At 38.4% G+C, this 12808-nt stretch overlaps 1 protein-coding gene across 2 annotated transcripts in view; it reads left to right on the forward strand.

The window, feature by feature from the left end:
* The window catches only part of LHPP (phospholysine phosphohistidine inorganic pyrophosphate phosphatase), a 146831-nt gene that overhangs the window by 36435 nt on the left and 97588 nt on the right, over positions 1-12808 (forward strand). For both annotated transcript variants that reach the window (XM_088131760.1, XM_088131761.1), the window contains exon 5: positions 811-903. In XM_088131760.1, the coding sequence (XP_087987886.1) occupies positions 811-903 (93 nt within the window). The remainder of the gene's footprint in view (positions 1-810; positions 904-12808) is intronic.

Genomic DNA, 12808 nt, shown 5'->3' on the forward strand with positions numbered 1-12808 from the left:
ACAACTCACAGTGGTTTAAAACAGTCAGCCAGTTTCTTACAACAGAAAAGCAGCAATTTGGAGCAAGGGAGTGGGAGGCAGAATCTTCACTCCTCTGCCTCACAGTAAACCTAATGCTGGGCTGGCAGCCTGGAACCAGCGACTCGTTCCCTTGTTTTCAGCTGGCCAGGAAGCAAGAGGAGTGGGTCTTCCTATGATTCTGGGACTGTTCTCTTTTCAAACCTGGGCTGCAAGTTTCCCAGTTCTGTTTGGCAGGAACTTGTTATAAACCTTGACCTAGCATACATTAAAATAAGCCACCCCAAATAAGGCACAAGCAGGTCATATAAGAGATTAAAACAGGATGTATGCTCCTAACAGACAATAGCCAGTTGGATGTAAGGTGAGGTCTGATTACGGTTTATATTTATTTGACATAAAAATATTCACCAGTTTGAAACATTAAATTTTGATTAATGCTCTTCCTGTTCCCAAAGTTGTTTTCCTGGCCTCCTGCTCAGATCAAGATTGTGGAACATACTAGGCCATATGAAGGAACAGCACAACCTTTCCCCCCTAATAAATTCCCTATGGACTTCTGTGGAACCATCTTGTACCTTCAAGAGGGCATCTTTAAAAATGGATATGAAATATTCCATCAAGCCCTGGAGATTATTTTTTATATTTATACAAATAGTATCCCTACCTGAAGCTGTGTTTTTAGCATGTCACCTTTATTTGAACTGTCAATTACTGGCAGGTGGGTAATGTGTATAAATCAAACACTTTCTTTTTGAAAGTTAACAGTGTTACTTTTGTCCTATCGCCTAGTATGCCTGTGATATTCAAGCTGAGGTGGTGGGAAAGCCAGCCAAAATGTTTTTCCAGTCAGCCTTGACAGAAATGGGCATTGAACCTCACCAGGTAAGGTTTCTGAACATTCTCAGATATGACTTTACCAATATTCCCAAGCGGAGGATGTGAGGGAAAGGTATTTCATTGGGGAAGAAACATGAAAGCAGTCCACTTGCACAAAACTGTATAACTTTTGAGCTTTGAACTTGCAGAAAACAGCTGTTCTCTGTCTTTGAAAAGAAAATCTGCATAAATTCATTTCTCCCATGTTAAATTGTTCACACAGGCAGATAAATAACATGAAGAAAGGCTTCTAAAGCACTAGTTGGCCCTGGAGCATTATTTGGAACAGATTCATATGCATAACAGACTGCAAAAATAGGAGAGTTGGTTTCTCACATCTACTGAAATTCTAATGGGCTTCTAGACAACCTGTAGATCAGTATTTCTCAACCTTGACAACTTTAAGATGTGTGGACTTCAATGCCCAGAATTCCCCAGCCATAATAATTCCATCCAGTGGCTTGAATGACTTTCCTTTTTCTTTCAGAAATCTGTGTTGTCTTTTTAAAACTTATGACCTTGTATTTCATGCTTCGTTTTTTAATTTATTTTAGAATACAGGCACTACAGGCATTAAAAAATCAAAGTACCTTATCCAGGTTCAGATGTCTCCTGATGATTACCCTACCCCCCTCCCCCCAAATTCAGGACAGTCCATCTTAATTTTAAATAATTAACAAATTTAGTTCAACAAATGTTATTAATTTATTTATTAATAAGACGTGTCAATAATTTGTGATATGGGAGTTGTAAAAGATTATGGGCACATGTGTGCATGTCTTGCGACAGAGAGACATGTTCATTATAACACATGCTTTTATTTGCATATACATATGACATAAGTTACATATATATATAAGTATACCATATACATTTATACATATTGACTTGGCTACTACATTGTACTGTGTTAATGTGCTATATAAACCCAGCTAATTGTGGCTTGTTCAGCAAACAGTGATTAAAAACTACTTTAAAAAAAATCAGAAGCGATCTACAGACTTTTAAAATAAAGTAATTTAATAAACCAAGCATGACCTAACTTGGTATGTGAATTCACCCAATGCAGAGAGTTCATTGGAATTATGACACTCCAGATGCTTCCTATTCTGCTTTCTTATAAGCAGTACATTTTTGTTCCTAAGGGCATTTCCATCACTCAGTTCTTCTGATTCCACTTAGAAACTCAGTTAGGATTGATCTAGGCTGTTTTGATTCTTTGCAAGGGCAACCATGCAGCTGATTTAAAAAGTTGAAGACACGAACTATGTTTGCACTCCTTACTGCTCTGATACACCTTTTCTGATTATTTCTAAAGCACTACACAGTCCTAATAGCCAAGAACAAAGAAAGAAATTGTCAGCCAAACACGAGTCAACTATTGTTCAGTTCTCCTACCGTTCCAATTTTGACACACATTTCTTCTCTCCGTAAAGCACATACACATACTCAATTGTCAGTGTTCCTGGTTGGCATGGTGGTAAAGCTGCTGGTATGTCAGCATTTTAGGACATGGATACCAGGAAGCAGGACACACAACAAGACATACTGTATCACCAACCCACTGCTGAAATTAGGTGTAGATGCCAGGTTCATATAATTCTTTGATCATCTCCCATGCTTGAAATGTTCACAATTCTTGATGCCTTAATAGATCTAAATATTGTGGATATAGTCAAAAACACACACATCTTTGACATGTAACATTTGATCTAAAGTTATGTTCATAATTTTATAAATGTCATCCCAAAATACAACAGTAGACAAAGCCTAAACCATATGTGAGTTAATCCAACTCCTGAATTACATCTCAGCAGGACAATTCTAACCAACTTTTATTAAACATTATTTTTAGAATTCTCTGTGGTATATACTGTACACAAGGACATTTTGTATAACTTCTTAAAAGACCAGTAATAATTAATTGCACATCTTAAAATAATGTTTTTACCAGAACACTCAAACTTGTTGCTCCAAAGGTAATGTAAATAATAGCAATTTCATTAAATCCTTTCAACTTTTTATAAAAATGGTCTATTAGTTTAGGAGCCACAATGTATTTTTCTAAAATCTCTAACATGTGGGATTTCAGAAGTAGCTGTACCAGCAGGGCTAAAAAGTCCAAAGAATAAATGCTAAGCAGGTGACAGGGTATGGCTGACTTTGTCAGGGTTTAGAAGCTAAGCAAGGCTGGGTCTTGTCAAAACTATTTAACAATTTAGCTATTGTTAAAACAAAATGTTAGGAGTGTAGGGTAGACAGAAAATATCCTGGAAGAAAGCATTGGTAAGTTGTACTGTGCTGTTGGCAGGAGAACTGCATGAACGTATCCATGAAGTTACTAGGAATCAAAGTGACTTGAAGGATAGTTTATCTTTTTAAAGTATAAATAAATAAACAAACTTCCAAGAAGTATTGTGATATAAATTAAACTTAGTTATATCAAAGTTTTAAAAATTGCTTTATCAAACCTGAGTGAGCTCACAGCAATAATATATGGACAGATGATATGCTGTATCCCAAAATATATATTTGTCATTTATTTTTAAACTGGGATTATCCCATAACATAAACTTTTAATAAAATTGTCAGAATTACATACTTGGTTCAAGTATTAAAATCAATTCCTGAACAAACAAAGATTGTAACAGTTGAGACAATTTCAGTGGGCTATGAATAGTAGCTTTCAAAATGAGTGTAAAGTGGAGCTGAATTCTAAAATTCCTTGTTCCAGCCAGTGGTCAAAGGTAAAATTAATGCCCAGTGATAGTTATTAAAAATTATATCCCTCTTCCCCAATAAGCAGTCATAATTTACTTAATGAAAATTTTGAAGGATGTCCCTGCCCATGCAAGTTATTCAGTAGTATATAAATTCATTTAAATTATTATGAAGTAATAAACTTAGATGTCTTTATTATTTTTCTTTCTGTTTTTATTGTCTTTTATTTTAATGTAAGCTGCCTAGAGTTGTTTGGAATTGGGCGGCCTCTAAATTTAATCATGAAAAAGTACATCCTGGAGTTCAGTACAAGTATTTACCTTGAATATTCAATATGTCTAGGTCTTGCTTCATATATATCAAAATTGGAGATCAGTTCAAAACCGATGGGTTGATTAATTAAGTACCATCAAGTTAGTGCTGATTCTTAGTGACCACATGCATGGACTATCTCCACTTTGCCTTTTAAGTGTCTCAGACTTCATTGCTGTTACAGTCAAACTCATCAATCTTGCCACTGATCATTCTCTTCTTCTTTTTCCTTCAACTTTTCTAAGCATTATGGACTTCTCATAATACAATAGATTTCCATCCAAAATACAGTAGTTGGTGCTTAGTCATGAGTGCTCTGAGTGAGATTCCTGGGTTAATTTCTTCTAGGATCCAGTTGATTTTCCTGGCTGTCCATGGTATCTTTCAAAGTCTTCCATAGTACCAAAATGTTGGTAATATTTGTATCCTGCTTCTTTCATATACAGGTGAAACTCGAAAAATTAGAATATCATGCAGATGTTCATTTATGTCAGTAAGACAACTCAAAAGGTGAAACCAATATATGAGATAGACGCATTACATGCAAAGCGAGATATGTCAAGCCTTACTTCGGTATAATTGTGATGATTATGGCATACAGCTTATGAAAACCCCAAATTCACAATCTCAGAAAATTAGAATAGTGTGAAAAGGTTCAATATTCTAGGCTCAAAGTGTCCCACTCTAATCAGCTAATGAATCCATAACACCTGCAAAGGGTTCCTGAGCCTTTAAATGGTCTCTCAGGCTGGTTCAGTAGGAATCACAAGCATGGGAAAGACTGCTGACCTGACAGTTGTGCAGAAAACCATCATTGACACCCTCCATAAGGAGGGAAAGCCCCAAAAGGTAATTCCAAAAGAAGTTGGATGTTCCCAAAGTGCTGTATCAAAGCACATCAATAGAAGGTTATGTGGAAGGGAAAAGTGTGGTAGAAAAAGGTGCACAAGCAGCAGGGATGACCGCAGCCTGGAGAGGATGGTCAGGAAAAGGCCATTCAAACGTGTTGGGGACTTTCACAAGGAATGGACTGAGGCTGGAGTTAGTGCATCAAGCGCCACCACACACAGACAGATCCTGGACATGGGCTTCAAATGTCGTATTCCTCTTGTCAAGCCGCTCCTGAACAACAAACAACGTCAGAAGCGTCTTACCTGGGCTACAGAAAAAAAGAACTGGTTTGTTGCCCAGTGGCCCAAAGTCCTCTTTTCTGATGAGAGCAACTTTTGCATCTCATTTGGGAACCAAGGACCCAGAGTCTGGAGGAAGAATGGAGAGGCACACAATGCACGATGCTTGAAGTCCAGTGTGAAGTTTCCACAGTCTGTGTTGATTTGGGGAGCCATGTCATCTGCTGGTGTTGGTCCACTGTGCCTCATTAAGTCCAGGGTCAACGCAGCCGTCTACCAGGAGATTTTGGAGCACTTCATGCTTCCTTCCGCAGACGAGCTTTATGGGGATGCTGACTTCATTTTCCAGCAGGACCTGGCACCTGCCCACACTGTCAAAAGTACCAAAACATGGTTCAATGACCATGGGATTACTGTGCTTGATTGGCCAGCAAACTTGCCTGACCTGAACCCCATAGAGAATCTATGGGGCATTGCCAAGAGAAAGATGAGGGACATGAGACCGAACAATGCAGCGGAGCTGAAGGCCGCTATTGAAGCATCCTGGTCTTCCATAACACCTCAGCAGTGCCACAGGCTGATAGCATCCATGCCACGCCGCATTGGGGCAGTCATTGCTGCAAAAGGGGCCCAAACCAAGTACTGAGTACATATGCATGCTTATACTTTGCAGAGGTCCGATATTGTTCTATTTCCAATCCTTGTGTTGTTAATGTCATGTAATATTCTAATTTTCTGAGATTGTGAATTTGGGGTTTTCATAAGCTGTACGCCATAATCATCACAATTATACCAAAGTAAGGCTTGACATATCTCGCTTTGCATGTAATGCGTCTATCTCATATATTGGTTTCACCTTTTGAGTTGCCTTCCTGACATAAATGAACATTTGCACGATATTCTAATTTTTCGAGTTTCACCTGTATAGCTTTTGCATCCATAGAGTTTCACAGGAAAAAAACTTTTGCCTAGTTAAGGTCAAAATTGTAATTTGAGAAAACTATTTGTGCTGATAGTTGTTTACATATGCCAGTTGTGGCATATTCCTAAATGTTTGTCAACAGTGTCGAGAAGCTCATTGTCCTGGCCTCACCAGGTTTAAGGTTGCAATAAATCTTAAGGTGTGTTTGAAATTGTAAGATGTCAGGTTCAGCCCAAAGAACTCCACGAGACAGTACAGATACAGTTCTGTTGCGTTTATTAGCTTCCACCTCAAAGACAGAAATCTCTCCAGACTGAATCTACACTTCCCAAGCCAGCCAGCCAAAACACCATGAATTCCTTAAGGTGGTGCCAGTCTCATCTTCTTAACCTTCCCACGCTCCTGTTGGGGCTAAGGAAATGCTTATCTCCCCGAGCATGACCTTCATTGAACCATTCCATCACATAAGATCAGTCCATGTTTCATACATTTATAGGGGGATTCTTGAGGCAGACAGCATCCAAAGGAGTAGCAAGAGAGAGAAAGAAAGAGATAAAGAGTTGGAAAAGGAACCAAGTCAAATCCTTATGAAAGCTTTTGGCTGCTAGGAGTTCTAAGACAAGAATCCACAGAGGCCTTCACAGATTGCTATTATTGTAGCTTCAGTTTACAGATCAGCCTCCCTAATTGCTAGAAACCTCTGATCCCACCTGAGTGCAGCTGGTCATGATCAGGTCTGGCTTCCTTCAGCAAGTTACTCCTGAGTAATCCTGCCAAGTCCACCAGATTCTTGCAGTAGCTGGGCATTCCTACACCTCTCTGTCCTTTGATGTTCTGTCTTCAGACACCAGAGCTTGCAAGGGCTGGGTGAAGGAGCTACTGGTCTGGGTCAGAGTCAGCTGGGTCAGAGCAGGAATGGTAGCCCAGGCTGCTACCAGAGCACATCATAGGACTTATTCCTAAAAATGGCCTCTAGGAGTTCTTTTTTCAGTACTGTTATAACTTAACATCTAATTCATTTTTCCCCCCTGGTACTAAGTCTAATTGGACTCTTTAAATAATCTAGTTATCTCTAATTTTGCCAGATTACATTCTTCCTGAAAGAATGGCTCTTACTCTCTGATCTTTTCAACCAGTCAGCTATTTGAAGACTGCTCTCTTGTTCTTTCTTTCTAGTTATCTCTTAGCTGAGCTATTTTGCTTTTTGTAATCTTCCTTCTCAGTTCGGTCCTTCAGCGTTCTTAGCTGTTTCTGTTGTGCTTCTCAGGATGTTTTCCAGTTTGTTGCTGTCTTTCTGGCAATGGCCCCGTCTGAACGCAGTTTCCGCTTGTGCTAATCCATTAATCCCAACTCCGAAAACCTGATAAGCCAAAAGCTTAAAAAAAAAATCAGAAAAATGTATTTGTGGAAAAAGTGGGAAGATTTTGAAAAAAATTGGTGGACTTGAGTCTGATTGCTTCGAAAGCTAATAGTTGAGAAACTATATGGGAAAACCAGAATGTAGGTATGGTAAGGATATTGAAGGGAAGGTAATAAACCATTGTTTCCATTGGATTCTTGACTGTACAAGAATGGACTGTCCTTGCTGTGCTTGGCTTCCAGGACTCAAAAGCATTCCCTAATGTAATAGTGACAGGCAAGGTTTGTTTCAGAATGTTTTAACTGATGCTTAACTTGATAGAATGGCTGACTTACAAGTAAAAAAAAAATTGCTCATGCTCAAAATTCAAGCCCGCCATGCCTACCTGCACTGTCTGAAGCCAGATGGCATTTTTATTTTTTTTATTTTACAATTGAATTTTGTTGAATTGGGGTGGGGGTTGGGAGGGTAATTCTGTAGGTTCTCTCACTTGCTTAAAATATATTTGTATTTATGTAAATCTTAGAATTTCTCAGAAACTACAAATAGCTACTGCTTGTTACTTAGTGGCTCAAATTTTAACTCCATTTCTGGCCCTCTGAATTTGGTATGGAGTGATGATGAAAGATGACAGTCTATCTTTGAGCCAATATTGGATGGGTTGTCTGCCACTTAGATCTCTTATTTGTTTATTTATTTATTTGTCACATTTATATATATTTATTTTATACAATTTAGGGTAGTATGTTGGTCTTGCTGGATTTTGGACTACAACATTTTAAAACTTTTTATATTAGTTCACCTAAAGTGTTGTATCTTTAAGTCAGTGCATCCACACAGCTTTTCCGGTTATAGTCCAAAACGAATGGAGTGCAGAAGATTGATAATGGCTACTTTACAACATAATGGTCATCATCTGTTAAAGTGTTTTTTACAATTTTAAAAACATTAAAATTAATATATCTGATGTTTCAAATCAGATTTTAAGATGCTGCATGACACTTAATTCTTGAATGCTTGGGTGACCATTTATTTATTGTTCTTACTGAATTTGGGGATCTGGAACTTGGCAGTTCTGTTTTTCTCCAATTTATATATCATCTCTCTCTCTTAAAATCAAATAGTATACCTTCACTCTCACCCTGATTTAGTCGCACCATTCAGACTTACTTGTTATGAATAATACAATTCAGAATTTGAAAGTACAAATAGCATTCTGTTCATCTGGGCCCAGTTGCTGCTGGAAATGAAAATATTATCTCCTGGAAAAATGTATCTAACTGATATTTTGAAAAGACATTTTATGTGGATGTCAGTCCCTGCCTAAGGTAATAAAATAATAGCATGATGACTTTCATCATAAAATGTTCAGGTCCATTTATGTATTGCACTTAAATATGACATTAACTGCATCATTAAATCACTGTAAATCTCCACCTGTGCTTTGTAAAACTTGTAACAGTCTTCATATGTCTTCATTTTGCCCCTACATCATTTTCAATTGTCTTGCCTATGTAGTGGCTAAAGTTTGAAATTTTTGGAGTTACTTTAATCAATAAAGTTATCACCAATCATTTCCCTTGATAACTGCTTTGTAAAGTGATCCTGCCTTTGCTAGCTTCAGCTGAGATGTTTTCAACTGGCTCTTGGAATGGAAGTTACTCCCTAAAGTCCAATTTTCATTTTAACCTTTCCTGAATAGCCTTGGAAAAAAAAGATTGCTGGAATTACTTTAATAGATAGGAAATTTAAGACTCTTAAAGGTAACCAGGCTCTTCTTATGATTCAGTAATATAACAAAGAATAACATACCTTTAAAGGATACTGAAATAGCCTAATACCTATTACATTTAAAGTTGTTGTAACAGTGGGTGACTTTTACTGCAATACAATAAAACCTAAATAATGTTAAGGTTCCAATAGCTTAATACCATAATGAATAGAGGTCTATTGGTAGTAAATTGTCCTATTCTAATGGGAGTTACAATCGATTACACTAGTATGTGTTTGCGACTATCAGTAGTTGCAAATTTCTGATTGTGCTAGTGCCAAATATATATAAGAAAACATAAGAATGCATTTACTATAGTACTCAAGGTAACTTTCCCACCTTTTCCTAATGTCACTGTACTAGATTGAAATCAAGAATGTTACTTGCATTGTCAGAGCCATCTGCTTGACACAATGCATCCTGAATCTTCTAAACAATGGGCAATTCGAGATTTGTATTTGTGAGACCTTAGGAGACCTAGTTGAGCAGAGGTACTTCTAGCATCTGGGTTAACTAGCAAGGAAGAGAATCCGAGTTTGCTTCTGAGGGACTTCCATACCACCAATGCTTTTACTCTCTAATCCCTCAAAAGCAATTCACTGCTGTCAACCTCTGCTTACTTCTTTTTAGCAGTCCAGTAGGAAAGTACAAAGAATGCCAGTCATGCATTGTCCCACTCCTGTCCATCTATTTCATTTACTTCATGGGCTCATTGATTTCCAAAAATAAAAATGAAAAAAGAAGTGGCTGTTATGAGGAATGATGCAGAGCAGGTAAATCACTACTCCTCTTCTCTGATCCCAAGACCAGAGAGGTAGGATGAGGGACAGGCCTGCCCACAAGTTCTGCTGAGCTTCTGAGTTGCAGTGGGATAGATGTTTTTTTTCAATACACCAAAGCCAGGAAGAAATTGGTTCAACTGCCAAACACAGACAGTGCTATGAAATCATAAAGATGCAGAGCAGTTTCTGGAAAGGAGTCCATGTGAAAGTATCTTCTAATTCTGGAATGCGACCCCTCACTCTGGAAATGATGTCATCCCATGTTTTTAGTTCTTTAGTTCTTGAGTTTTTTTCCCATTAAAAACAAAGCAGCTCATTGTTAGCTCTGATTTTCTTCTTTAAATATGAGAAATTGCCACAACCAGAACTGCATAAATGATAATAGAAAGCAGCCCAAGAGAAAGGGTATTGGACGTAGCATGGATTACATAACTGAACACAGGAATTTGCTTTGGCCCTTGATCCATCCAGCTTCTTACTGTTTCTCTGCCTTTGCAAACCAGTTTTCTGTGATTTCATAGAGAACTCCTTCCAAACTACCTCATATCAAGGTGTCGGACCAAGCTTGAGAATTCTTGTATATAAAGCATGTGCTATGGTTGTGAGCTCATGGTTTTTCTTTTGTTGCCATCTTACTGATGTACTCCTGGATGCTCCAGGTTTCGTCCAGGACGGTGGGTGGGTGGGTGGGTGGGTGGATGGATGGATGGATGGATGGATGGATGGATGGATGGATGGATGGATGGATGGATAGATAGATAGATAGATAGATATTTCATAAGCATTTCATATGTTACCAGTGGTTATCACCTGCTCTCCATATGGTTTCTCTGAATGCTAATACATCACCAACTCTGCTGCCTGAGCATTTATATGACCAAATTTTAAAATATCTCTGTGCGCTACAGTGTTGGGCTAGAGCATGGGAAACCACATTGACAATATAACAATGTAGCTCTTACATTTCTCTCTCTTTCTTCCATATCTTATCCTTATCCTTTCTCGCAGAACGATTGTGAGGATGAAAGGCAACTTCAGCCACCTTGGAGAAAGCTTGAGACTTAGTTGTAACAGAAAATAAACACACAATATTATATCACAGTAGCAGAACTCCCCATAATGTCCCAGTTGTTGGGCAACTGTTTTGCATACACGATAATGGAGCTCCCCTACATTGTTAAACTGATTAGCATCTGAGATGTCGAGTTAAAGAAAATGTCATAGAAGAATTTTTTTCCCCATCCTTTTTTCCCTCCTGCAGCCGCCACCTTGCTTGCCTACACCATTCCTTAACTGCCCCTTTCCCAATCCTATAAGGAAGATTGTTGGGAATTACAAGAAGAAAGATGGGATAGAACCTCTTCTTTTGTGAGCTTATTTAATTGGTTTAACAAGAAGACTTGGTCCTGTAACCAGGTTCGGTGGGTGGTTGTGGGGATGGCTTAGAAACCATAGATAAACTTATATGTTGGAACAAGTAAGAAGATACCAATCTATTGTTACAGACTTTATAATAAATTGTGAGCATACATTTTGTACTGCAATTTTACAATTGCTACCATATTTGACCTCTACTAAATTTAAAAGATGCAGTTTGGTGTAGTGGTTAAAGCATCAGCTAGAAACCAGGAGACTGTGAGTTCTAGTCCCACCTTAGGCATGAAGCCAGCTGGGTGACCTTGGGCTAGTCACTTTCTCTCAGCTCTAGGAAGAAGACAATGGCAAATCACTTCCAAAATCTTGCCAAGAAGACTGCAGGGATTTATCCAGGCAGTCATCAGGAGTCAACCCTGACTCAAAGACACCGGGCGGGGGGGGGGGGGGGGAGAAAAAAAATTAAAGCGCCTAGGCTGAGTAAGTGTGCTTAGCTAAGACCAATAGCAAGCTTCTGAACAACAACAAAGAATTTTTAACTGCTTGCTCCAATTACTGATCCTATCAGTCAGCATCCTTTCAGTCTCACCCATTGGTAAACAGGCTTGTGATTTCAGAAATAAATAGCCTAAGGACTGCTTTTTTCCCCCTCTCCCTTTGGCTAAATGAGGCTAAATTGGTATAAAAAATGAAAGATAAGAATCTAGCAATTTTATAACGGCCACAGTCTTGAGGAAAATGTGTGTCTGTGATTTGGGCTGCAATCGTATGTGTATGTTCCAGTGAACTCAGGGGGGCTTACTTTTGAGCAGACAAATGTAGGTTGTGCTATTACTTTTTAATTCACCTTTTAGTTCTTCAGTTTTCAGTACAATTTTGCACACAATGGCAGAGGTTTCTTGAAGTAATTTCTTTATGATGATCATTGATCATCAGAGAGCAACACATTCCATTTTTTCATAATTTCATGATTACTAAATTTGTCAGGAACCACTGTATAAAATGTGTAGACAAACTTGAATTCTTGTTTTGGCCTTCAGCAAGTGAGTGACCTTTTCAGTTTTATCTTCTCTCTTTCTCCTCCTTCCTTTCTCTTGTTTTTGCTTCCTATCTTGCAGCCAGAGAAGAAGTTAAACCTAGGTTTGACAGGTAGAGTTTTTTATTTCCCTTGACAGTGCACCTCTTGACCTCTATCTTCTTGCCAATGATTTTTTAAATCCTAAATGATTTGGGAATAATTGCTCCTCCTTTAGTGATTATTGCCCTTCACCGATAGTAAATCTGTGAAATCCCAGGAGGCTGGAGGACATTTTTGTATGCGTCTACCACAAGCTGGCCTGGACAAGCTCTGCTGCTCAAGTGCAGCTGCACTTTCAGTGTGGATGGCCTTCTTACACAAAAACTTCTCTATAAACAAAATGAAACATTTTGCTCATACTCAGGCACCTTCTTAATTGCAGCATGAGAGACTTGATTCCTGTGGAAGCCACCTTATCTGCTTCCCTGTCTTGTACAGATCTTCCACAGAGGTTTTATAAA

This window comes from Python bivittatus, unplaced genomic scaffold (assembly GCF_059951505.1).
Source record: "Python bivittatus isolate LINGU-HERP-01145 unplaced genomic scaffold, Pbiv_v1 ctg000980_np1212, whole genome shotgun sequence".
In the NCBI taxonomy this organism is placed as follows: Eukaryota; Metazoa; Chordata; class Lepidosauria; order Squamata; family Pythonidae; genus Python; species Python bivittatus.